Source organism: Saimiri boliviensis, chromosome 12 (genome assembly GCF_048565385.1).
Source record: "Saimiri boliviensis isolate mSaiBol1 chromosome 12, mSaiBol1.pri, whole genome shotgun sequence".
NCBI classification, from domain to species: domain Eukaryota; kingdom Metazoa; phylum Chordata; class Mammalia; order Primates; family Cebidae; genus Saimiri; species Saimiri boliviensis.
Genome location: NC_133460.1, coordinates 52,683,573 through 52,711,242, shown reverse-complemented (window position 1 = coordinate 52,711,242; position 27,670 = coordinate 52,683,573). Strand labels below are relative to the sequence as shown.

The window sequence follows — 27,670 nt, the reverse complement described above, 5'->3', positions numbered from 1 at the left end:
AGGTCATTGCCAATGTTCGAATATGGGTGATTTAGGAAAATGAGGTGCCAGGAAGAGGAGTTTGGAAGGATTTTGGTTCAATTTTGGATATGGTAGTGTTTCAGATGTTAAAAGGGGATATTTCTGGGTATTTACCATAAAAGTAGATAACTAATAGGGAGTTGAGCAGGAAATAAGCATCAGTAAATACAAATGTGACAGGCAAAAGAGAAAGTTGTGGAATGTGTAGAAGTGACGAGAGAAGATGGGGTAGAATTCTTGATTCTACATTTAAACATACATTGTTTTATTCTCAGTGCTTAGAATAAGTATAGGATTTTTTTTTTTCTCATTCTCTCAGGCTTCTGAATTTTTCTCATTTCATTTTTATTTTTAAATTTTTTCTATCTCAATCTCTCTAATTCTACTGTTAGCATTAAGGAGTTTGCTAAAGACCTGAATGTTAGGGTTGGGAAGGTAAGGGATATGAGGAAGACTGGGTAAGGGATGAGGATCTGAAGTTTGCAGTTTCTTAAAGGGCTGACAAGGGAAAGTGACTGAGTAAATTGGGTCCCTCTCCAGAACAAGGTATGTTTGTGCTCTGGTTCCCTCCATTTCCCTTTGCTTGCCTCACTGTGTTTACCCAGCTACATCCTGCTTTGTGTTAATCCTCATCTCTATGTTTTTTTGTCTTGTCTCATTATAAGGATTCATCAAACGTGAGGAAGCCTTTGGAAACCAGGCACCGTTGTTCCAGCTCCTCTTCCCTCCCTGTCATCCATGACCCTTCTGTGTTTCTCCTCGGTCCCCAACTCTACCCCCCCCAACCACAGTTCCTGTCCCCAGATGTCCTGATGCCCAGCGTGGCAGGGGAGCCCCATAGACTCCCAGGTAACTCGCCCAAATCTAATATTATGTGCCAGAATTTGGTACCTTTTCAAGGGCTTCTAAGGGTCAAATCAGTATACCTACAGGGAGGGGTTATATCCCAAGGTGGAGGGGTATGAGGATATGAATTACTGCTTCAAAGTCATGCTCTGATCTAGATAAATATTAAATCATTTGTTGAGCACTATGGTTCTTAGACCAAGAGTCTAGACCACCACCCCTGGAGTCTATCTACTTATGAGAATGAACTGCTTCACTCATGATAGAACAGTTAACTCCCCTTTTAACTCACAAAGGGGAGTTAATACCCAGTCTTTGAGACACTCCCAGAACAGAAATGGTAATCTTTATCAGCTAGTTTTCTCTCCTTCTATCCTCTGAGTCTCAGCTGAGGGATGGTCTAGGAGGACAGGGAATGAGTGGGAGAACTGGAAAGACCCTTTACATGAATTACCCACACTGTGCGTACAGACCCAGACAATTGTGGAGAAGGTGGGCAGCATCATTCTGGCTTTCTTTGACCCTCCACAGCTAGATGCCGTCTTTTTTCCCCCTCACAGGCTGGATGTACAAGCTTGAGGCAGTGGTTCTCAATGGAGAACGGGGAGGTACTACCGGTATCTAGAGGGTAGAGGCCAGGGATGCTGCTAAACATCACACAATGCACAGAGCAGTCTCTCCCCAACCCCAACACAGAATTATCAGCCCAAGATATCAATAGTGCCCAAGTTGAGTAAATGTATAAGAAAAGGCATTTCACATTAGATCTCAGAGATCAAACAAAGGCTTAACTGAAGATAACATTTTTTTTTTTTTTGAGACGGAGTCTTGCTCTGTCACCAGGCTGGAGTACAGTGGCACAATCTAGGCTCACTGCAACCTCTGCCTCCTGGGTTAAAGTGATTCTTCCGCCTCAGCCTCCCAGGTAGCTGGGACCACAGGCATGTGCCACCACGCCCTGCTAATTTTTGTATTTTTAGTAGAGACGGGGTTTCACCATGTTGGCCAGCATGGTCTCGATCTCTTGACCTCGTGATCCACCCGCCTCAGCCTCCCAGAATGCTGGAATTACAGCCGCACCAAGATAACATTTTTTGTTTGTTTTTGTTTTTGTTCAAGATAACATTTTAAGAAAGGTTGGAAAAAACAAGGCATAGAGTCTCACACCTGTAATCTCAGCACATTGGGGGGCCAAGGTGGGAGGACTGCTTGAGCCCAGGAGTTCCAGACCAGCTTGGGCAACATAGTGAGATCCCATCTCTATTTTTTAAAAAAAAGAAAAGCTGAGTGAGGTTTTGGTATGGTGGCTCTAGAAGTATAGTCATCACAAAGGGAGTATACGGCCCTTCTTTATATGTGTGTATGTACTGGATGAGAGATTATAGTGGAGGGAGGTAGAGGTATGGCAACATCCATGAGACTGTTTCATTTGCCCAGGTTGGAGGTATGAGATTTGATTTTGATGAATATTAAGAATTTTAAAAAATAGAATCAAAAGCACAGTTAGGTTCTTTCTTTCCCTTGTGTGTATGCTCTTGGAGGAGTGAGGAATTGGGCTGAACAGCTAGGCATGGCTCTCTGGGAAGGAGAATGGTTTTTTGAAGAGTCTTTGGGTTTCTTTTCTTTCCCCAGGAACTTCGAGGAGTATCCAGCAGTTTCTGGCTATGTGTGACAGGGGTGAAACTTCCCAAGGGGTCAAGTACACAGGAAGGACTTTGAACTACCAGAGCCTCCCACATCGTTCCAGAACAGACACCTCCTGGGCACCCTGGTCAGAGACCAACCAGCATATTGGGACCAGATTCCTGACTACTCCAGGGTTCAGTCCTCCGCTAACCTACACTGCCACACTACCAGAAAGAAGCAAGGGCCTTCAGGTTCCTCACGCTCAGTCCTGGGGGGATCTTTTCCATTCACCCTCCCACTCTCCCATTGTTCATCCTATATACCCACCATCCAGCAGTCCCCATGTACCCCTAAGGTCAGCTTGGAATTTAGATCCTGTTCCAGGGTCCCGAACCCCTGGTCCTCGAAGAGTAGATATGCCCCCAGATGATGACTGGAGGCAAAGCAGTTATGCCTCCCAGCCTGGACACAGGAGGACAGTGGGAGAGGGGTTTCTGTTTATTCTATCAGATGCCCCTGGAAGAGAGCAGCTCAGGGCTAGAGTCCTGCAGCACAGTCGATGGTAAAGGTCATCCTTTCCTTTCCTGGAGCTACACCTTTCTCTATAAAACTGTACTGTGGCAGTGCTGGTACCCTGCATCACTGCCATGGTTGTGCTATTCTCATATCAACACGGAATTGGTGGGTTCTCCTAGGGGTGTCAGGAATCTCTAAAAAGACCGGATTCTTTGGGAGGGGATATTTGAAATTCCAACTTCCATTCCCCCTAGCAAAAGGAAGCAGCTGCTGTTTAAGCGTTTTATCTGAGCCACTTTAAAAATGAATCCATGGTATTACTCTGGATACTAGCCATTCCTTAGGATCTTAAGGTCACATTTTATTCCTGGATGCTTTATGTCCCCACCTCCACCTGAGCCCTCATCTTCTGTTCCCTACTATATTCCCAACTTCTACTCTTTGTTTTATCCACCTATCCCTAATACCTGACCCATTGTCTTCCCTATTTCTCATCCTTGGAGGGACATGTATCCCTGTGGTCATAGTTCTGATTGCATCATCAGGGCATCCCCCCTGCCCAGGTATTATGGCCCGTCAGCATTAAGTGTGCCCTCCAAACCTTAGGCCTAGAACATGGAGCTGCCAACATAACATTAACCCTCTTGAACAGATGGGAGTCAGGCACACTAACACAGCCTTCTGTCCTCAGCAGCACAGCCATTACTGCCACTTGCTCAGTCGCTGTTGTAAACCCTCAGAGTCAGCTGAACTATTTTAGGCCAAACATACTGTTTTTGTAAAGTATTTTTCATTAATAAATCTATAAGATAGTTCTATTTAATTACTTGTCATTCTTCCCTTTGTATGCTCTTGCTTTTTCGTATTGGGGTGGGGAGGCCTGGACAAATACATGAGGTGGCTTTTGACTGAGTGGAAGTGAGGAGCCAGAGAGGAGTTGAAGGATATACAGTCAAGGTGGGAATCAATGGGCCCTAAAATAAGGTGCCTTTCCTTGTTACTATTGCTGCTAGGATGTTTCCCATCCTTTTCCTGACAGAGTATTCAGTACTCAGTACATTATACACTTCCTTCCTTCCTCCCCTCCTTAGGGAGATTTTCTGGGGATTCAAGCTCTTACAAAGTTACTCCTGATCCATGTATTCTGGGTGTCTTCCCTCTATCTTACAAGTTTGTGATGTGCCTCCTGTCCCTTCCTTGCTCTCCTTCCATGGGGCCCTCTTTTCCTTTCCCCTGTGGTGTTATGGCCCTTCCATGCCAGAAAGATCCATTTTCACCCATGCCTCACTCCCAAGAGACTCTTCCCTCTAAAAAATAGCTTGCGGGCTCCCTTTTTGGAAAATACCCATTGTTGGCCTTTCCCTTCCTCTTTTACCTTGGGTCTCAGGATTGAAATGGACACAAAGAAGAGGTAGAAAGGTACTCTTTGAGACCTTTGGACTACTATTTACTTATCACCATCCATTATGAACAGATTTCGAGCACATGTGTTTTTAAGCAGGAGGATGGACAGGAATTTTTTGTTCCATCCCACTTGGATCCTGCACCATCAAGATACATAGAGCTTAGTGAATATGCTGGTCCCTGTCCATGATTCAACATATCTTCTGGTGTCATGGACACACTTCATCTAATAATTTTTGATGAACAGTCAGTTCTTGTCCCTCTACCCCCCTTCCCATGAATATCAGTCACCTTTGTCTCTATAAAGATTCCCTAAATCACCTGGACCCAGATTCTGTGCATGCACAGAAATAAGGATTTAATTTCCAATTCCGTATTTACCACTCTGCCTTCCAGGAGGAGGCTGTGTCCTTTTCAGGTGAATTCTTTCAATTCTTTGCACATCTCTTGGTGTCATTCCCTTTCTTCCCCTTACCTGTTTTCACAAAACTGTGGAGCCTTAACTGCTCCAGCTGCATTCTTATTCTGTGCTTTCAGACTCTTGACAATTCCAGACTCTAAACAAAGGCCAGAATTCCCTTTCAAACTCCATTTTGGATGATCCCTTCTCCGCTCTAGAACCTACAATGCTTCCTGTATTCTCTGGTGCCCTGCCAACCCTTCAATACTCATCTGGTAGCTAAATCGTTATACATTTGTTTCTCTATTAGTAGGAGATCCTGAGGTTTAATCACGTTTTCTCAGTTTACTGGGATTGCCATGAGAGCGGGTGTGTTTCCCTGCAGTCGTTCTTCACACCTAGCTACAGATTTGCCCCATCTCATTCTTGTTTCTGCATGCAAAGAATTTTAACCTGATCCCTTGGCCTTGTCCGGTTTATCTCCTAGCCTCAGTAATTTTGCTCGAGTCCCTAGAGCCTACCCCGCCCCCACCCCCGCACGCGCAGTGCATGCCGGTCTTAGCCCCTCCGTAGGGAAAGAGGGTCCGCCATGTTCCCCGGCGGCGCCGCCGCTTGGCTCTGGTAGCCGCCGCCCCCGCCCCCAACCCCGCCCGGCCCAGAGCCTAGCCGAGCCCCGGGCCCAGCATGGCCGCCCCGGAGCCGGCCAGGGCTGCACCGCCCCCGCCCCCGCCCCCGCCGCCCCCTCCTGGGGCTGACCGCGTCGTCAAAGGTGAGAGGTGGACGAAGCCCTGGGGGCCTGGCCTGAGGAACTAGCTGTGTGTGAGGGCGGGCGGGAGACCGTCCCCTCGGGAGTGGGCCCGGAAGGGCGGGCGAGTGACTGGCTGCCTCCCTTGGGGAGTGGCCCCTGGGCGGGCCCCTGCTGGGCAGGGCTGAGTCGGTGGCGGTGGCTCCGCGGTCTCCCGCTTGCTTTCAGGCCGGGTTGGAGGTTTTGCTCCCGTGGCTTCCTAGTCCAAGGGGTGAGGCTGCTAGCTACAGCTCTTGAGCCCCTTTTCTCCCCACTCGGCCTGTCAGAGCGGCGCAGGGGCCGCGATTAGCTTCCTGCCCCGCGACAGCTGCACTTCTGGCTTGCCGGAGCGAACAGAGGGGCTCGGAGACCTTCAGCCGCGCGAGGCTCGCCAGTGAGCAGTCAGAAATCACCTCGGCTTTGGCCCACGCCTGCTCCCCGGTGACAGAAGTCCGCCCTATCCGCGCCTAGCTAGCGCCAGCCGCAGGGATTCACTTTTGGCCGTCAGGTGCCACCCGGCGCAGAAATTCGGGGAATCTTGTGGGATTGGACCACGGTAAAGGGTCGGGGTAGGAATTGGGAGGCCAGCCTTTATAGTGCAGAAAGGGAGAAAAAGCAGCATAAACGAAAAAAAAAAAAAAAAAAATCCTTGTGGATATTAAGTATTTACTTAGAAAACCATCAATCCGTTGATCAAAAGGGGTTACCCCTCCCCTACAAACACACGCACACACTCAACCTAGACGAAAAAGTTAAATGTTTCTCAGCCAGGGTAGAATTTATGGATGTTTACCCACAACAGCAGATTAATTTAAAATAGAGAAATTAAGGTCTAATTGAGAGTTGCTTAGGATTCCAAGCTCCCTGGGAGAGCCTACCAACCTCAAACATTTGCTGTGGAGGTGAAAAACAATTGAAATGATTCTCTTTACGATGTAGCTTGATTGATATTTGAAATCGTAGAATAAACTTTTCCTTATTTGTATTGTATTTATTTTTAAAATATAGGTACTTTTATTTTCATTCAGCTTCTCAAATACTCTGGCACAGTATTTAAACAGCCTACTTTTTGAAATCTGACTCATGTTTCCATTAAAATGTTTAAAAACAAGAAAAAATTTTTTTTAAATAAAAAATTTTAAGCCGGAGCCGCCTTTGGTTCTTAAAAGAATAATAACTGATTTGGCCCAGCGTGGTGGCTCACACCTGTAATCCCAGCACTTTGAGAGGCCGAGGCAGGCAATCGTTTGAGCTCAGGAGTTGGAGACCAGCTTGGGCAACATGGCGAAACCTTGTCTCTACTAAAAAACAAAAAATAAAAATTAGCTGGGCATGGTGGCACGCCCCGGTAGTCGCAGCTGCGCTGGAGGCTGAGGCACGAGAATCTCTTGAGCCTGAGAGGCTGACGTTGTAGTGAGGCGAGATTGTGCCACTGGGCGACAGAGCCAGACCCTGTCTCCAAAAAAAAAAAAAAAAAAAAAACCCAAAATACTGCTTAGCACCTAGGCCTAAGTGAATTGTTTTTAAAGTTAGTAATATATCCATTTGGGCCAGGCATTGGAATGAACTGCAGAAACAGTTTATGGAATTCTTATACAGATAAATCTTAAAAATAAAATTAAAAAAATAGTAATGCAGGCATTCATTCTATCAAGAAATCCTGAAGCTTTATGGGGGTGGGAACGGGGACATTGGCTACCTCTTCATTTTCTGACTATAGTTCTGTGTTGTGTGTTCATTTCTCTGGGCACTTTTCACCAGACTGTTAGATGGGATAACCAATCACATTCCTGAACAATGAGTTTATGCTATCCTTATGCTTATGAATCTTCTTATTCCTCGTCATATATATGGTAATGTTTTTTCTGTACTGCTTTAATGCAGTAAAAATAAGATTCCAAACATAAGGCAGTTTCCTTAGGGGTGAGTTTTGAGTCCAAGGCAGTCATATTTGCAGATTACTGGTGTGGAATAAAAGCCATTTGAATTAGATAAATAGGAAAGGAGCTTGTTAATATAGAAAATTATAGTTAAATAAAGCTCAGGGTTATCATATCTCTTGTGCTTCATTGTGCCCTCTTCATAGAGACCACTTTCATTTTTATGGAATTTGTTAACCAGTTGGAATACCTCTATAGATCCTATGTTTAAAAATGATGTGTGACAGACTAGTTTGCATTGCTCATGGAGAGTCCTGCATTTACTGGGAAATTTACCTTTCATGCAGATCCAGAAATCCACTTTTAAATTTCATCTTCAGGATTCTTCCTTGCCTTTTATTCAGCAATTATACTATAATGTGATACCCAATGTTAGAGAATACTGGTTGCCTGAAGATAAAACATGACTGTGTGAGTTCAATTTAAGTTTAATTTATTAAAATCTAAATTTCTTTTAAGTCCAGAATGTGCTGGTAGTTTTGTATCCATACATTTTCATAATAGTGATATTATGGAGACCATAGGTTGGCATTGAATGCAAGTAGTCTTTTTCTCCCTGGAACAACAACTTTTTTTTTTTTTTTTTTTTTTTTTTTTTTTTTTGAGATGGAGTTTCACTATTGTTGCCCAAGCTGGAGTGCAATGGCATGATCTGGGCTCATTGCAACCTCCGTCTTCTGGGTTCAAGCAAGTCTACATACTGCCTCAGCCTCCTGAGTAGCTGCCATTACAGGCACGCACCACCACACCCAGCTGATTTTTTGTATTTTTAGTAGAAATGAGGTATCACCATGTTAGCCAGGCTGGTCTCGAACTCCTGACCTCAGGTGGTCGGCCTGCCTCGGCCTCCCAAAGTGCTGGGATTACAGGCGTGAGCCACTGTTCCTGGCCTGTCTCCCTGGAACTTGTTATGTCTAAATTTTTTTTAAATTGTACTTTAAGTTCTGGGGTACGTGTGCAGAACATGCAGGTTTGTTACATAGGTATACATGTGCTGTGGTGGTTGGCTGCATCCATCACCCTGTCATCTACATTTGGTATTTCTCCTAATGCTATCCCTCTCCTAGTCTCGTACCCGTCATGTGTCTAAATTTTATGCTCTGTGTTTCTAGTCATAAGTCCTACATTTTATGGTCATGTAGGTTTTCAAGTGTGTATAGGTCTTTCCATGTAATAGATAAGATACCTGAAATTCACTTTTTGTGAAGTTTCAGAGCTCACAATACTATAGGTGATTTATGTGTAAATGTGATGAGCTTGTCACTAAAATTATTAGTGGTAATTTCATGTAATTGATTATGGGTGGTTAGGGTTTTTGGTTGATTAAATTCAGTTCTGAGCATGCTCCAGCTGCTGGCTCAGGTAAAATTCTTCCTCTGTTTGAAAGTTGATGTGGCCTGGTGTGGTGACTCACTCCTGTAATCCCAGCACTTTGGGAGGCCGAGGTGGGTGGATCACAATTTCAGGAGTTTGAGACCAGCCTGATCAACATGATGACAACTTGTCTCTACTAAAAATGCGAAAATTAGCCAGGCATGGTGGCACATGCCTGTAATCCTAGCTACTCATGAGACTGAGGCAGGAGAATCGCTTGAACCTGGGAGGCGGAGGTTGCAGTGAACTGAGATCGCACCACTGCACTCCAGCCTGGGTGACAGAGCAAGATTCCATCTCAAAAAAAAGAAAAGAAAGTTGATGTAACTCAACTGATTAAGTGAGGTGATATATACCTTTTTAATTATAGTCTGTTAAGCATTCTTTTTTTTTTTTTTTTTTTTTTTTTTTGAGACGGAGTTTCGCTCTTGTTACCCAGGCTGGAGTGCAATGGCGCGATCTTGGCTCACCACAACCTCTGCCTCCTGGGTTCAAGCAATTCTCCTGCCTCAGCCTCCCTAGTAGCTGGGACTACAGGCGTGCGCCACCCAGCCGCCCAGCTAATTTTTGTATTTTTAGTAGAGACGGGGTTTCACCATGTTGACCAGGATGGTCTCGATTTCTTGACCTTGTGATCCACCCGCCTCGGCCTCCCAAAGTGCTGGGATTACAGGCGTGAGCCACCGCGCCCGGCCAAGCATTCTTTAGCTATGTTGGAAGTAAGAAAAAGGAAACAAATTAGGAAAAACATTTAATCATCTGCTTGTGTGTCTTTCTACCACATCAGCATAGGTATACATAATTAAAGCACAAAACCCTGAATTTTTATATATTGCTTTTCTTCTTCCCCACAAAGTTTACTTGATCAGATACCTCCTTTTTTCCCCAGATACTTAAAAAAAATGTACTTTTTGCTTTGTATACCAGGTTCTGGATTTGTAAAGCTGGATTGTCTCTTGAGATTATCAAGCCTGTTAGTATTAATAGAAAAAAATCACCTTTTTACTTAGAGAGCATTATCAATATTGAGTATATGTTCATTTTAGCACCTACAGTGTGACTCATTTTCTTAACATTGTTTTATTTCCTGGGTTATATTAACCTCAAATTGCCGGGTGCGGTGGCTCAAGCCTGTAATCCCAGCACTTTGGGAGGCCGAGGCGGGTGGATCACAAGGTCGAGAGATCGAGACCATCCTGGTCAACATGGTGAAACCCCGTCTCTGCTAAAAGTGCAAAAAATTAGCTGGGCATGGTGGCACGTGCCTGTAATCCCAGCTACTCAGGAGGCTGAGGCAGGAGAATTGCCTGAGCCCAGGAGGCGGAGGTTGCAGTGAGCCGAGATCGCGCCATTGCACTCCAGCCTGGGTAACAAGGGTGAAACTCCGTCTCAAAAAAAAAAAAAATATTAACCTCAAATTATCAGACTTTCAGATTGAACCAAAAAGCTAAAGTTTGTGTGTTTTACTTTTTTTTTTTTAAGCTAAAGTATTTCTGATTGGCAACCTTAGGATTCATGTAGATTCTGTTGCCAGTTGCCCTGCTTATAAATCTGAAGTCATTTGGCAATAGTATTTTCCAGTACCTTTTTTTTTTTTTTACTTAAAAATGAGTCGGAGTTTAACCCTTCTTGCCCAGGCTGGAGTGCAATGGTGGGATCTTGATTCCCCGCAACTTCTGCCTCCCAGGTTGACGTGATTCTCCTGCCTCAGCCTCCCTAATAGCTGGGATTACAGGCATACACCACCACACCCAGCTAATTTTCTGTTTTTAGTAGAGAGGGGATTTCTCCATTTTGGTCAGGCTGGTCTCAAACTCCTGACCTCAGGTGATCCACCCGCCTCAGCCTCCCAAAGTGCTGGGATTACAGGCATGAGCCACCGCACCTGGTCAGATTACTTATTTTCCTTATAGATTTTCAGATAACCCATATAGCCTTGGTGTGACATAGGTCTTGCTTCAGTGATTCTTGCTAGGTCTATTTCATTATATTTTAAAGCGGCTTGAATGTGACATAGCCTTGCTTCAGTGATTCTTGCTAGGTCTATTTCATTATATTTTAAAGCAGCTTGAATGTTAATTTTTGTTTACAAAGTCTACTTTGTGGACTTATCTATGTAAAAAGATAACTCCTGGAAATCATTTTTCTTTTACTTTCCACTCCCATTACTGTTAACCATACTAAAATAAATCTTCAGGCCAGGTGCAGTGGTTCATGCTTGTAATCCCAGCACTTTCGGAGGCCAAGGTGGGAGAATCACTTGAGGTCAGGAGTTAGAGACCAGCCTGGCCAACATGATGAAACCCCATCTCTACTAAAAATACAAAAATTAGCTGGGCGTGGTGGCATGTGCCTGTAATCTCAGCTACTCAGGAGGTTAAAGCAGGAGAATCACTTGAACCTGGGAAGTGGAGGCTGCAGTGAGCTGAAATTGTGCCACTGCACCCCAGCCTGGGTGACAGAGCAGCATTCCATCTCAAAAAATAAAAATCAAATAAATCTTCACTACCATGTGTCCTAGTGAAAGCAAAGGAACAGAGAGAAAAAAAGAACGAGTATGTGACGGGATGGGGGAAGAGGGAGAGGGAGAGGAAACACTATGGTAACAAGTTATCTTTAAAGGAAAATGCCAAGTTGGAAATACAGCTGCTCAGTAGTGAGGCAAAAGCTTCAGGTTTGAGAGTTACTGAATGAATTGGCAAGAGTTTTCAGGAAAAGTTTGGCAAAAAGAACCTTGATTTATACGCCAGGCGCGGTGGCTCAAGCCTGTAATCCCAGCACTTTGGGAGGCCGAGGCGGGTGGATCACGAGGTCGAGAGATCGAGACCATCCTGGTCAACATGGTGAAACCCCGTCTCTACTAAAAGCGCAAAAAATTAGCTGGGCATGGTGGCACGTGCCTGTAATCCCAGCTACTCAGGAGGCTGAGGCAGGAGAATTGCCTGAGCCCAGGAGGCGGAGGTTGCGGTGAGCCGAGATCGCGCCATTGCACTCCAGCCTGGGTAACAAGGGCGAAACACCGTGTCAAAAAAAAAAAAAAAAAAAAAAGAACCTTGATTTATTAAACAAATTGTGCCAATCATATGACTTCATTTCACCATAAAAAATATTTTATACACAGATGAAATAAGCAGAAACGAATTGTGCATCTGTGTATGGCATGTAAAATTTATTTTGGAACATCACAGTCATCAAATAGCAAATATTTATTTATTTGTTTATTGAGACAAAGTCTTTTTTTTTTTTTTGAGACGGAGTTTCGCTCTTGTTACCCAGGCTGGAGTGCAATGGCGCGATCTCGGCTCACCGCAACCTCCACCTCCTGGGTTCAGGCAATTCTCCTGCCTCAGCCTCCAGAGTAGCTGGGATTACAGGCACGCGCCACCATGCCCAGCTAATTTTTTGCACCTTTAGTAGAGACGGGGTTTCACCATGTTGACCAGGATGGTCTCAATCTCTTGACCTCGTGATCCACCTGCCTTGGCCTCCCAAAGTGCTGGGATTACAGGCTTGAGCCACCGCGCCCGGCCGAGACAAAGTCTTGCTCTGTCACTCAGGCTGGAGTGCAGTGGTGTGATCTCAGCTCACTGCAACCTACACCTCCCAGGCTCAAGCAATTCTCCTGTCTCAGCCTCTCAAGTAGCTGGAACTACAGGCGCCCGCCACCACGCCTGGTTAATTTTTGTGTTTCTGGTAGAGATGAGGTTTTACCATATTGGTCAGGCTGGTCTTGAACTCCTGACCTCAGGTGATCCACCCACCTCAGCCTCCCAAAGTGCTGGGATTACAGGCGTGAGCCACTGCACCTGACCAGCAAATATTTATTAAATGCCTGTTATATTACAAAACTGTAGGAAAGCAACAAAAGTGTAAAATATAAAATATAGTCTTGGTTCATGAATGAGTAAATATTCATGAAAAGTTAACACTGTGTATCATAAGGACAGATGTAATTAGTAATTGCCAAGGTAAGTGGGCAAGAGCCAGCAAGTTGTCTGAGTTCAGAGGAGGTAGTGATGACTCTGGACTGGAATGGTCTAGGAGGGACTTGTACAGAAGCAAAGGGGCCTTGAAGGATTATTAGGATTAAAGTAGAGGATTGAGACCATTTATTTGTGCAACAGTTATTGAGTACTAGCTTTGTACTAGGCATTGTGCGAGGCACTGATGATACAGAAGTGAATAGGATATTAAGTAAGATAATTTCTCTTGGAGTGCCAGCATTCTAGTGGAGGAGACACTAGAATAAATAAATAATATAATGAATTAGGTACAAAGTGCTACTGGAGCTATAAAGAAGGGATTGGCTATCTTTGAGGAAAAGCATTACTGAGAGGATAATGTTTCTAGGTAGTCCTTAAAGGATGAATAGAATTTCTACAGACAGAAAATGGGGCTAGAGTAGGGAAAACAGAAGCAGAAAGGCATGGAGTTTGAAAAATGCATGAAATATATGGCAAAAGTATGTAAAGTGCTTGACAAGGAGTGCCAGGAATGAAGTTAGAAAGGATCTTTTGTACTGTAAGTTGAGGAGCTAAAACTTAAGCTATTAAGCAGTATAGCAGTATATAGTACCTGGATGATTAAAAACACAGGCTCTGGAGTCAGGTTGCCATGGTTTGAATCCTAGCTTTACCACTTAACCTTCTCATGCCAGGCACGGTGGCTCAAGCCTGTAATCTCAGCACTCTGGGAGGCCGAGGAGGTTGGATCACCTGAGATCGGGAGTTCGAGACCAGCATGACCAACATGGAGAAACCCTGTGTCTACTAAAAATTCAGAATTAGCTGGGTGTGGTGGGTGGTACATTCCTATAATCCCAGCTACTCGGGAGGCTGAGGCCGGAGAATCACTTGAACCCAGGAGGCAGAGGTTGCAGTAAGCTGAGATTGCACTATTGCACTCTAGCCTGGGCAACAAGAGTAAAACTCCATCTCAAAAAGGAAAAAATAAATAAACCTCGCCATGGACAAGATACTTAACATCCCCAAGACTTAATTTTCTTATCTGTAAAAGGAGTTAATAAAATCTTTTTTTTTTTTTTTTGGAGATGGAGCCTCACTCTGTAGCCCAGGCTAGAATAATGCAGTGGCAAAATCTCGGCTCACTGCAACCTCCGCCTCCTGGGTCCCCATTCAAGCAGTTCTCCTACCTCAGCCTCCCAAGCAGCTGGGATTAAAGGCACAAGCCATCATGCCCAGCTAATTTTTGTGTTTTTTAGTAGAGGCAGGGTTTCACCATGTTGGCCAGTATGGTCTTGAACTCCTGACCTCGTGATTTGCCCACCTCGGCCTCCCAAAGTGCTTGGATTACAGATTAAATGTTTTTATAGCGTTTTGAAGAATTAATAGAGACTGTGCATATAAAGTAGGTACTACAGTTCCTGGCCTGGCACATGGAAAATACTCAACTGATGGTAGCCATCACCATTACTGTTATTGGAGGTTTAGAGAACAATGACACCAAAATTTTGAGTGGTAGAAAATGGTGATACCTTAACAGGTGAGGAGTAAGCCAGGAAGGGGAGCCAATTTTGAGGGAAAGGTATATTTAAAGAACCACCGCAAATTAAAAGAGACCCAAGGGATACCTTGAAATTTTGAAGACAATGCTGTTGGATTTATTGAATCTTTCCCTAAAGCATGTGCTAATCCATACTTTACACCTGGCAAGCAAATGGTTATATCATTCTTCATGATGAGGCTTTTTTTTTTTTTTTAAACCTCAGGACAGGATCTTGCTGTGTCACCCAGGCTGGAGTGCAGTGGCTTGATCAAAGCTCACCGCAGGCTCAAACTCCTGGGTTCAAGCGATCCACCATCTCAGCCTCCTAAGTAGCTGGGACTACAGGAACACACCACCATGCCTGGCTAATTTTGTTTAGTTTTTATGGAGATGGAGTTCTCACTATGTTGGCCAGATTGTTCTCAAACTCCTGGGCTCCAGTGATTGTCCTGCCTTGGCCTGCTAAAGTGCTAGGGTTACAGGTGTGAACTACCATACCCAGCCTTTTGATGTCTCCTTTTGTCAAAATTGTCACTGTGTTGGTGTAAAGATAGATGATATAGGAGCAGCATTCTGAAGACTCCAATTTCAACTATGATTCTGCCTTTTTTTTTTTTTTTTTTTTTTTTTTTGAGACGGAGTTTTGCTCTTGTTACCCAGGCTGGAGTGCAATGGCGCGATCTCGGCTCACCGCAACCTCCGCTTCCCAGGTTCAGGCAATTCTCCTGCCTCAAGCCTCCTGAGTAGCTGGGATTACAGGCATACGCCACCATGCCCAGCTAAATTTTTTTGTATTTTTAGTAGAGACGGGGTTTCACCATGTTGACCAGGATGGTCTCGATCTCTTGACCTGGTGATCCACCCGCCTCGGCCTCCCAAAGTGCTGGGATTACAGGCTTGAGCCACCGCGCCCGGCGATTATGCTTTTTACTAGTCAAACCTCTTGAGAAGCAACTTAATGTCTCTGAACCTGTTACCTCTCATTTGTGAAATAGAGATAAAACTTGACTGATCCTGTACTTCCAGCACTTTGGGAGGCTGAGGCGAGCAGATCACCTGAGGTCAGGTGTTCAAGACCAGCCTGGCCAACATGGTGAAACCCTGTCTCTACTAAAAATGCAATAATTAGCCAGGTGTTGGCCAGGCGCAGTGGCTCATGCCTGTAATCCCAGCACTTTGGAATGCTGAGGCGAACAGATCACCTGAGGTCAGGAGATCGAGACCACCCTGGCCAACATGGTGAAACCTTGTCTCTACTAAAATACAAAAAATTAGCCGGGCATGATAGTGTGTGCCTGTAGTCCCAGCTGTCTGGGAGGCTGAGGCAGAGGAATCGCTTGAACCCGGGAGGCAGAGTTCGCAGTCAGTGGAGATCATACCACTTCACTCAGCCTGGCCACAGAGCAAGACTCTGTCTCAAAAAAAAAAAAAAAAATTAGCCGAGCATGGTGGCAGACACCTGTAATCCCAGCTACTCGGAGGCTGAGGCAGGGAGACTCACTCGAACCTGGGAGGCGGAGGTTGGAGTGAGCTGAGATCTCGCCATTGCACTCCATCCTGGGTTACAGAGCAAGACTCTGTCTCCCAAACTCACAGGATGTCCCTGGGAATCATGTGGGAACATGTATGTGAAAGTACTTGATAAACTGTGAATAAAACACTATAAACATATTGTCATTGCTACTTAAATTAGTGTCATTATACAAGTATTTTGGAAAGTATACTCAAGTCTGTAAACATTTATTAATACCTGTGTTCTGTTTGGGGTTTTTTGGTTTTTTTTTTTTTTTTTTTGAGATGGAGTCTCACTGTGTTGTCCCATCTGGAATGCAGTGGTGAGATCGTAGCTAAGTGCAACCTCTGCCTCCCAGGTTTGAGCGATTCTCCTGCTTCAGCCTCCCAAGTAGCTGGGATTAGAGGCGTCTGCTGCCACGCCCATCTAAGTTTTGTATTTTCAGTAGAGATGGTATTTCACCATGTTGGCCAGGCTGGTCTTAAACTCCTGACCTCAAGTGATACGCCCGACTTGGCCCTCCAAAATGCTGGGATTACAGGCAGGAGCCACCACACCTGGCCAGTTCTTAAGTTTTAGATAGGTTATCACATAGACATTGACAATGGTGGAACTTAGAGTAGATAAGACTTGTGGGCCAGAAACTTGAGCTTACCATGACTAGTTTAATAGATAGCAGGGACAAGGGTAAACTAGCTAGAAGGCATGAATCTCAAAAGAAGAGGCTTTTTTTTTCCTTGTTAGTGTGATGTGGGAAGTACTAATGGGGAGCTAAGAGAATGCTGAAGCCTTCTCTGATGGGATTAGTGGAATGGGGAAAAGTGAGCACCATCCACTTTGAAAAAAGAATTTGAGAAGTGATGTCCTTCAGGAGACCCAAGATTTGATTAAACTAGAGAGATGAAGACAGTATTCTGTGTAGAGCTAAAGAACAGAGAAAGGTTACTCTGGACAACTGTGCCTATGGGATGGCCCTGCTGTGTCTGTGGAACAGCCAAAAAAAAAAAAAAAAAACACACAGAGACTGTATGTGTGTGTGTAGGGGCTTTGGGAGAGATTAAAACAAAGTCTTATAATAGGAATCCGAAGTCCTCAATGAAAAGAATGGAAGGAGAACAGTGAGAAGGAAATGGTATAAGGGAAAGATATACGGGTAAAAATTTAGAAGTATAGATGTAGAGACTGTATTTTGGATAGTTGCCAAGGATGGCAATGATGGGAAGCATGAATTTTAGAAATGATTGGCATCCCTCTGCCTTAGATGACCTTAGGCATCTGAATGATACTTTGGAGTCAAGTTATTCACTTGGCACAGGCTGCGCTTCAATTGAAGTTAGAGGCCTCATAGGGCTAGGAGGGCAGTCCTTGCTTAGAATTGGAGAACAGGATCAGTTAATTATCAGGTTTCCTTGCCCAGTGGTAGAAACAGTAAGAAGATCTCTGTACCACCCCTTCTTTTTTTTTTTTTTGAGACGGAGTTTCGCTCTTGTTACCCAGGCTGGAGTGCAGTGGCGCAATCTTGGCTCACCGCAACCTCCGCCTCCTGGGTTCAGGCAATTCTGCCTCAGCCTCCTGAGTAGCTGGGATTACAGGCACGTGCCACCATGCCCAGCTAATTTTTTGTATTTTTAGTAGAGACGGGGTTTCACCATGGTGACTAGGATGGTCTTGATCTCTCGATCTCGTGATCCACCCGCCTCGGCCTCCCAAAGTGCTGGGATTACAGGCTTGAGCCACCGTGCCCGGCCGCTGTACCACCCCTTCTTTGCCAATTCCTGATCAGTCTGTGTCCTTGGTTTATTTTTCCAACTTCCTAAATTAAAATGTTTTTACTCCTTGTTTTTTAGCCACCATACAATAAATGTGAGTGAAAATACCTTGTGAGTGTTAGTGGTTACTATGTAGATATGCCCTTCATGCCGAAATTTGAATGAAACGAAGATTTTCAACAGAACAGTTTGATCAAAGTGAATGTTACCAAATCAGGTTTTCCAGTATTGATACCTTGGTAACTTGAGGTGATTTTGTAGCTCTTTTGTTTAGGTCTTGTTTTCTTTTCTTTTTTCTTTCTTTCTTTTCTTTTTTTTTTTTTTTTGAGGTGGAGTTTCACTCTTGTTACCCAGGCTGGAGTGCAATGGCGCGATCTCGGCTCACTGCAACCTCTGTCTCCTGGGTTCAGGCAATTCTCCTGCCTCAGCCTCCTGAGTAGCTGGGATTACAGGCACGCGCCACCATGCCCAACTAATGTTTTCTATTTTTAGTAGAGACGGGGTTTCACCATGTTGACCAGGATGGTCTCGATCTCTTGACCTTGTGATCCACCCGCCTCGGCCTCCCAAAGTGCTGGGATTACAGGCTTGAGCCACCGTACCCGGCCTTTGTTTTCTTTTTGAGTTTGCTCTTGTCACCCAGGCTGGAGTGCAGTGGTGTGATCTCAGCTCACTCAACCTCTGCCTCCCAGATTCAAGTGATTCTCCTGCCTCAGCCTCCCAAGTAGCTGGGGTTGCAGACTCTTGTTACCATGCCCAGTTAATTTTTGTATTTTTAGTAGAGACAGAGTTTCAGGATGTTGGCCAGGCCGGTCCTGAATTCCTGAGCTCAGGTGATCCGCCCCCCTCAGCCTCCCAAAGTGCTGGGATTATAGGTGTGAGCCACCATGCCCAGCCAATTTTGTAGCTCTTTAGGTTGTTCCAACAAATCATCTATTATTAGCCATTTCATTTGTTGACTGTTTATATTGCATTTATATACATTTATGTTCTGTTTTTTTCCTATCACAAATATAGAAAAATAAGGAAACATAGTCTGAAAATTAGGAGAAAAGAGCACATATGGAGAGGGGGAAAAAAAAACCCTGGCAAAGCAGAAATAATTGGCTGAAGATGAATTAGAAATAGAAAAGAAAAAAATTTTTAAACCTGAAAACTGTATGGAAATGCTTTAAAATGCTTTGAGTTGCAAAACAAAATAGTAGTTGAGAATTAATTTTTTTTTTTTTTGAGATAGAGTTTCAGTCTGTCACCCAGGCTGGAGTGCAGTGGTGCGATCTCGGCTCCTTGCGGCCTCTGCCCCAACAGGTTCAAGTGATTCTTCTCATGCCTCAGCCTCCCAAGTAGCTGGGACTACAGGTGTGCACCACCACGCCCAGCTAGTTTTTTTGTATTTAATAGAGATGGAGTTTCACCATGTTGGCCAGGGTGATCTCAATTTCTTGACCTTGTGATCTACCTGCCTCAGCCTCCCAAAGTGCTGGGATTACAGGCATGAGCCACTGGGTCCAGTCAGAATGCAGCATCTTAAATAGTATCTCTTTTCCCAAGTAGAGTGCTAAAAAAAAAATTTTCTGACCTGATGAAAAACTGTGATTCTATCTTGATCTCCGAAATTTCTATTAGTAAGAAGTAATCTTCTTAGTTTTGTAATGTCCAAAAGTAACACTTGATTTATTCAGTAATCAATCATTAAATATTTTTTAAACAATTACTCTACCATGAAGGCAGATTTGGTTATAGCATCTTTAATGGTTTAATCTTTGGTTGGTAAAAAACATACTTTAAAAAACATACTTCTGCCAGGCGCGGTGGCTCAAGCCTGTAATCCCAGCACTTTGGGAGGCCGAGGCAGGTGGATCATGAGGTCGAGAGATCGAGACCATCCTGGTCAACACGGTGAAACCCCGTCTCTACTAAAAATATAAAAAAAATTAGCCGGGCATGGTGGCGCGTGCCTGTAATCCCAGCTATTCAGGAGGCTGAGGCAGGAGAATTGCCTGAACCCAGGAGGCGGAGGTTGCGGTCAGCCGAGATCGTGCCATTGCACTCCAGCCTGGGTAACAAGAGCGAAACTCCGTCTCAAAAAAAAAAAAAAAAAAAAAAAAAACAAAAAACAAACACATAAAAAACATACTTCTAATACTTTATTTAACTTTGGTTGGTAAAAAACATACTTTAATAAGGCTTTTAATTTTTTAGAATCTTGACATGTTATATGTGGGAGTAAAATATACTTTAATGCCGTATTCTAGGTGAGTAAAAAGTAATGGTAATTGATGTTTCTTGTGAAGGGAAAATAGGCGTGAGTCACCACACCTGGCCAATCCCAGCACTTTGGGAGGCTGAGATGGGTGGATCACGAGGTCAGGAGTTTGAGACCAGCCTGGCCAACATGGTGAAGCCCATCTCTACTAAAAATACATAAATTACCCGGGCATGGTGGCGGGCGCCGGTAGTCCTAGCTATTCAGGAGGCTGAGGCAGAAGAATCGCTTGAACCTGGGAGCGGGAAGTTGCAGTGAGCCAACATCAAGCTACTGCACTCCAGCCTGAGTGACAAAGTGAGACTCCATCTCAAAAAAAAAAAAAAAAAAAAGGATTAGTGATTTCAGTCTTTTAGAAATGGTTGACATCCCTCTGCCTTAGTTTTTATCTCACTTGTAAAGGATTGAGTTCTTCCTTAATGTTTCCTTCTGTTATGAGAATGTGGTTATATTCTTTCTTAGGTAGATGATATGAATCTAACCCAGTTTTGTTGCTGTTGTTACTGTTTTTGTTTTTAGTTAATCTGAGTTGAGATGTAAAGGAGCAGTTGGTCCTGTACATTTCCAAGCTTCTCTGTGATAATTGGTAGTCACAATGATGCCCCTGAAGCATCAGGAAAATACTATATACCATATGCTCAGATGTAGAGACTTTTTTTTTTTTTTTGGGAGTCTTACTCTGGTGCTCAGGCTATAGTGCAGTGGTGCAATCTAGGCTCACTGCAACCTCTGCCACCCTGGGTTTAAGTGATTCTACTGCCTCAGCCTCCCAAGTAGCTGGGACTACAGGCTTGCATCACCATGCCACGTTAATTTTTGTATTTTTAGTAGGGATAGGGTTTTACCATGTTGGCCAGGCTCGTCTTGAACTCCTTACCTCAAGTGATCCACTGGCCTTAGCCTCCTCAAGTGCTGGGATTACAGGCATGAGCTGCTATGCCTGGCCTAATTTTCTATTTAAAAAAATCAAAAAAGAGGGAGCTGCCTTACATTTCAGCCTGTGTTTATTAGACTCTTAATGTACATTTCTCTCTCACTTTCTTTCCTTCTTTTTTTTTTGAGATGGAGCTTTGCTCTTGTTGCCCAGGCTGGAGTGCAATGGCACGATCTTGGCTCACTGTAACCTCTGCTTCCCAGGTTCAAACAATTCTGCCTCAGCCTCCCCAGTAGCTGGGATTATTGGCATATGCCACCACGCCGCCTAATTTTGTATTTTTGGTAGAGACGGAATTTCTCCATGTTGGTCTGGCTGGTCTCGAGCCCTCAACCTCATGTGATCTGCCTGCCTGGGCTCCCAAAGTGCTGGGATTACAGGCATGAGCCACCGTGCTTGGCGTTCTCTCTCTCTTTATTGTGAAGAACAAAGTACTATTCAGTAAAGATCCTGAAACTGTTTCAGTTCAAGCTAATTTTGAATGCATAAACATTTACTTGTTGGATCAATAAAAAAGGAATAAAAAAATTTAATATATAGTTATTTTTCCTAGGTATATGACCTCAAAATTGTGCTTAGGTGCTATTGAAATAGATGTTCATGTTTTCCATTTCATTCAACAAATATCACTTAAAAACAGTACAGCTGGTGATTTCTTATAGAAATCATAAATATGTACTGCAACAGTAAGAAAACCAACTACTTAACTATGACAAAATGGGAACTTTTGGTTAAAATTGTAGGGATAGGCTGGTTTTGGTGGCTCATCCCTGTAATCCCAGCACTTTGGGAGGCCAGGGTGGGCAGGTCACTCACCTGAGGTCTTGAGTTCGACACCAACCTGGCCAACATGGTGAAACAGAAATTAGCTGGGCATGGTGGTAGGCGCCTGCAATCCCAGCTGCTCAGAAGGCTGAGGCAGGAGAATTGCTTGAGTCCAGGAGGTGGAGGTTGCAGTGAGCCGAGGTGGTGCCACTGCATTCCAGCCTCAGCGACAGAGCGAGACTCTGTCTCAAAAAAAAAAAAAAAAAAAAAAAATTGCAGTGAAAATATTTTACACAAAATCGAAAGTGTTTCATCTCAAACAGTTTAGATGTAAGTGAAGATGATTTGACTTTGGGAGGCCGGGGCAGGCAGATCATGAATGAGGTCAGGAGATCCAGACATCCTGGCTAACATGTTGAAACCCTGCATCTACTAAAAATAGCAAAAAATTAGCCAGACATGTTGGCACATGCCTGTAGTCCCAGCTACTCAGGAGGCTGAGGTAGGAGAATCACTTGAACCCAGGAGGCGGAGGTTGCAGTGAGCCCAGATTGTGCCACTGCACTCCAGCCTGAGCGACAGAGTGCGACTCCGTCTCAAAAAAAAAAAAAAAAAAAAGTGGATTAGATGACTCAAAAAGTGACTCCAACAATAGGGAATGCACTAGTTTTAAATATATGCATAAAGATTTTGAATGAAAGTGTTTTGTGAAACATTAAGGTAGGAGAAAAATCAGTATTTTGAAATTACAATATATTTTAAGTCTACTAAATTAATTTACATTTCAGAAGTAAGCATCTAAAGGCCGGGCGCGGTGGCTCAAGCCTGTAATCCCTTTACTTTGGGAGGCCAAGGCGGGTGGATCACGAGGTCAAGAGATGGAGACCATCCTGGTCAACATGGTGAAACCCCGTCTCTACTAAAGGTGCAAAAAATTAGCTGGGCATGGTGGTACGTGCCTGTAATCCCAGCTACTCAGGAGGCTGAGACAGGAGAATTGCCTGAACCCAGGAGGCGGAGGTTGCGGTGAGCCGAGATCGCACCATTGCACTCCAGCCTGGGTAACGAGCGAAACTCCGTCTCAAAAAAAAAAAAAAAAGAAGTAAGCATCTAGTGTTTGGTCTGTGTCTCTAAAAGCATATAGTCAAGTTAGTCAGAAAACATTGTTTTTATGTTCTTATTAGAAAAGAACATGGTAAATCACCTTGTATTTGGGATTTCTTTCTATTTAGGCTTATTTGGTATTAAAGTGTTGTCGGGTTTTTTTGAGACTTTGTCTCACTATGTTGCCCAGTCTGATCTCCAATTTTTGGCCTCAAATGATCTTCCTGTCCCAGCCTCCCAAGTAATTGGGATTATAGACACACACCACTACTCACAGCATTAAATTTTATTTATTATTCTTCATTTAAAGAGTACATAATAGTATGATACAATATTTTGAGAGTTCTGCCTAAAAATGTTTTAGCTTAAAAAAGCTTTGGTTATCCTGAAAGAACTTAATTTTGTGTGACAATTCATTTCTCCAATAATTCTCAACAAAGAACATGTTATTATAAATACCTTTAAAAAAAATTTTTTTTGAGACAGAGTCTTGCTGTGTTGTTGCCCAGGCTGTAGTGCAGTGGCGCAATCTCGGCTCACTGCAACCTCCACCTCTTAGGTTCAAGCGATTCTCCTACCTTGGCCTCTCGATTAGCTAGGATTACAGGCACCTGACACCATGCCCAGCTAATTTTTTGTATTTTTAGTAGATACAGGGTTTCACTATGTTGGCCAGGCTGGTCTTATACTCCTGACCCGAGGCGATCCACCCGCCTCGGCCTCCCAAAGTGCTAGGATGATGGGTGTGAGCCAGCATGCCTGGCCATAAATAGCTTTAAACGTAGTATAATTTGCTTACTATTTAGAAAAATACTCCTACTCAATAAATGAAGAAGAAAGAAAACTCCCTGCTTTACAATTTTTACTCTTATCTAGATCCAGTTACTAGTTTTTATGTTAATATATTATTGGTAACTTTTTTTATTAATTAAAAAAATTTGCAGCTGTCCCTTTTCCCCCAACACATCGCTTAACATCTGAAGAAGTGTTTGATTTGGATGGGATACCCAGGGTTGATGTTCTGAAGAACCACTTGGTAAAAGAAGGTCGAGTAGATGAAGAAATTGCACTTAGAATTATCAATGAGGGTGCTGCCATCCTTCGGAGAGAGAAAACCATGATAGAAGTAGAAGCTCCAATCACAGGTAAGCTTATTCATGTTTTGGGTATTATTTTCATTATGTCATTATTTAGTTGTCTGGATTTAAAACTTATTGTTTTCAATTATATTGTATACTAAATCAATATTACATGGACATTGTCTTGAATTTCCAAATTATTTTTCATACTTAAAAAAGATTGCCTGTTTTCAGTGAATAGACATGATTCTAAATAATCTGAGTGTAGAAGTTAGTCTAATACGCTTTTGTGAAGGTTTCATCAATTCTGTTAACCATACTTTAATTTGATTCAATACTTTGCTTTCAGTTGTTAGGTTCAAATACTTGATGTCACATCAGATACTAAAAGTGACCATTTAGAGAGCAACAGAAAGTATTGCCACCATTGTAATTTTGTCATCTTGAAACTTAAAACACATCCTTGGAGTCCTAGAGAAGATCTTTATAAATGTAGGTGACAGTTTGTCACTGACCACAAATTTTGTTATTTCTGTTACACTTTTTTCTAGATCTTGAGCACATGAATACCTGGTTACACATCATCCTAGTCATGAGTCTTATATTCTACTTTCTTCTCAGACATTTCCTGATAGCATTTATACTATGTCTTGTGTAAAAGAAATTTTAAGTTAACTAAAATTTGTTATTTTAGAGAATTTTTTCCCCTTATCTAATAATCTTCTTGTTTCAGTGTGTGGTGACATCCATGGCCAATTTTTTGATCTGATGAAACTTTTTGAAGTAGGAGGATCACCTGCTAATACACGATACCTTTTTCTTGGCGATTATGTGGACAGAGGTTATTTTAGTATAGAGGTAATAATCATATTCTGTCATTTGATTTGCTGTTGAGTGTTAACATAGATACTTTCCCTTAATCCTAGTTTTTACAAGTGCCTGTATTGGCTTTTTAAAATACCTCTGCGTATTCTGAAGGTTTTATGAAAAGCTACTATTTATTCCTGTTCTGTCTTTCAAACAATTCAATTAAATTTCTTTGTATAACTGTTTATATAATTATTATTGCCATTTTTTTCCCAGTGGAATTTATGAGCAGACTGAGGGGTCTTTATTGCCCTGTTAACTAGTGGCCTTAAAAAACTAATGCTATTTATCTCTCTTGCCCCTAAAGGCAGAAACCATGTGAAAAAAGATTACTTGAATTTTCTCTGAATTAAATAAATGTACAGTCAGTATATTGTGAGTTTTTTATTGCTTGAGCCATAGTGCATATGTTTCTCCTTATATAGCTATTAAAACTCAAGTATGTTATGTGGAATCTTTTATATATTTTTTAAGTATTAATTTGTTTTTAAAAACTTGAGGCATTAAAATGACCTTTTGATTGTCACTTAACAGGAGATGGTTCCTTTTCTCCTTGTCATTTTTTCTTTTCTTTTTTTTTTTTTTTGAGACAGAGTCTTACTCTATGGTCCCTGCTGGAGTACCTTGGCACCATCATGGCTCAATGCAGCCTTGACCTCTTGTGCTCAAGGGATCTTTCTACCCTAGACTCTCAGTTAGCTGGGACCACAGGTACACACCATCATGCTCAGACTAATTTTTAATTTTTTTTTCATTTATTTAAATTTTCAAATTTTTTTGTAATGATGGAGTCTCCTATGTTGCCCAGGCTGGTCTTGAACTCCTGGGCTCAAGTGACCCTCCTGCCTTGGCCTCCCAAGGATTACAGATGTGAGCCACGGTGCCCTGCCATCTTTTTAAATTATATAAATAAAATGTGGTAAATATGGAACAATATGTGTTTTCCAATATATAAATTTTCTTTTTTTAATGAAAAGGGGATCATATTATAATATTGCCTGGAACTTGCTTTTTCATACATCCCTACACTGTGAATATCTTTCCAATTCAGTAAATAAAAACTTGTAACATCATTTTAATAGCTACATTGTTAAAAATAAATAAAAATAAATAAAAAATAAAAGAAAAAAGAAAAAAAGAGCTACATTGTTTTCCGTCTAATAAGCAAACCATAATTAATCAATTCCTTGTTATTAGACACTGAAGATGTTCCCAGTTTTTCGCCTTTACAAATGATGCTTCAGTGAGTCATATTATTCATACATCTTTGCATACTTACCTGATTATTTTGGTAGGACAGATTCCTAGAGGTAGAACTATTGGGTAAAATCTCTACCAATAGATGCCTATGTTGCACATTTAATATGTCCCAAGTATGTTCTAGGAACTGAACACATATCAGTTAATCCTCACAGTAATATTAATGAGGTAAGTACTGTTATTTTATTCATCTCATAGATGAGGAACCTGACGCTTAGATAGGTTAAGTAACTTGTCCAAGGTTGTGTTATTAGTAAACAGCACAGCCAGGCAGTGTGACTCCAAGCATGTGCCTTTTTTTTGGTGGGGGATGGGAACAGGATCTTGCCCTGTCGCTCAGGCTAGAGTGCAGTGGTGCAGTCTTATCTCTTTGCAACCTCCGCTTCCTGGGTTCAAGCTGTCTCTGCCTCAGTCTCCTTAGTAGCTGAGATTACCGGCTCCCACCACCATAAGCATGTGCTTTTAACCACCTTTCCTGGTAGACAGTGAAACCTTACCTGGTGAATTTGTGTTGGTTACTGATCCCCTTTTCTAGTGTTTCCAATATACCTTTTTTTCTGAGGCGTTGTAGGATTCTCAGAGTGGAAGAAAGTTCTAGATTCTGTCCGTCCTGCTTCCCTTAGGAATTTTATTAGCTTAAGTTCTTCCTGCTGATAGTTTATTAGCCACCTCAACTTTTCCCAAATTATCTCAGAGCTTCAAGAAAATCAGAAAATGGCCCATTTTAACAAAAAATTTTCAGGCATTTGACAAAAACAATAAACAGTTTTATGAAGCTTATTTGGTAACAAAGTCTGTTAGCGTGCAAGTCCCTGTATAAGATTGTTTTGTAGCTGACTCTTTCAATACGTTTTGTTGTTATAAAAGGAAAATAACAAAGAATCAAAATAAGCAATGAGAACAGATTATTTCACTGATTTTATTTTTTCCCTTTTGAATAAAATGAAGGTTTGAATAGTTACACGTTTAAATATACCTTAATTTATTAACAGTAAAGTTTGGTTGGGTGTGGTGGCTGACACCTGTAATCCCAGCACAGGTCAGCCAAGTCAGGCAGATTGCTTAAACCTAGGAGTTTGAGACCAGCCAGGGATACATGGTGAAACCCTGTCTCCACAGAAAAATACAAAAAAATTAGCTGGGCCTGGTGGCATGTGCCTGTAGTCCCAGCTGCTCAAGAAGCTGAGGTGGGAGGATTGCTTGAGCCTAGAAGGTCGAGGTTGCAGTGAGCAGTAATTGTACCATTGCACTCCAACCTGGGTGACAGTGAGACCTTGTCTCTAAAAAAAAATAAATGTTTGTTTTTTTCATTTGTATATGATCATGTAAACCATGTTTATTTCCATATGAAATAGTCCTTCCTTTTTTAAGCAAATAGGTAAAATGTGAGTCTCTTTCTTATATTAAATCTGTTTAGAGAATAGCATCTGCTACAATGTTAAATAATATTTTTATTTGAAAAATTGCATTTGTATTGAATTAGTTCAGACAGTAAGCACTTATTTAAGGCAATATTCATAATCAACAAAACAAACATAAAACATGGACCTTCCCTTCATTAGGTAGAGATTTTACCCAAGCATGGCATAATGCTTAAGATCAGAGGATCAGAATCCTATCTCCATCACTTAGAAGTTTTGTGATTTTGGACAAGTTACTTAAGATCTTTGCTGCAGTTTCTCATTGTAAAATAAAGG

The 27,670-nt window shown here is 42.6% G+C and overlaps 2 protein-coding genes across 20 annotated transcripts in view; both read left to right on the top strand.

The window, feature by feature from the left end:
* Positions 1-3,832, top strand: part of USP54 (ubiquitin specific peptidase 54) — a 144,104-nt gene extending 140,272 nt beyond the window's left edge. For 11 of the 12 annotated variants that reach the window (XM_074382398.1, XM_074382396.1, XM_074382399.1 and 8 more), the window contains 2 exons: positions 687-870; positions 2,500-3,832. In XM_074382398.1, coding sequence (XP_074238499.1) covers positions 687-870; positions 2,500-3,059 — 744 coding nt within the window. In that variant the 3' untranslated portion in view covers positions 3,060-3,832. The remainder of the gene's footprint in view (positions 1-686; positions 871-2,499) is intronic. The other variant, XM_074382406.1, reaches the window with a different exon arrangement.
* Positions 3,833-5,361: 1,529 nt separating this feature from the next.
* The window catches only part of PPP3CB (protein phosphatase 3 catalytic subunit beta), a 64,127-nt gene continuing 41,818 nt past the window's right edge, over positions 5,362-27,670 (top strand). For 3 of the 8 annotated variants that reach the window (XM_039478135.2, XM_039478137.2, XM_039478134.2), the window contains exons 1-3: positions 5,362-5,582; positions 23,712-23,912; positions 24,580-24,704. In XM_039478135.2, coding sequence (XP_039334069.1) covers positions 5,498-5,582; positions 23,712-23,912; positions 24,580-24,704 — 411 coding nt within the window. In that variant the 5' untranslated portion in view covers positions 5,362-5,497. Of the gene's footprint in view, positions 5,583-6,072; positions 6,154-23,711; positions 23,913-24,579; positions 24,705-27,670 lie in introns of those variants that run through there. The other 5 variants (XM_039478139.2, XM_039478132.2, XM_039478131.2 and 2 more) reach the window with 3 other exon arrangements.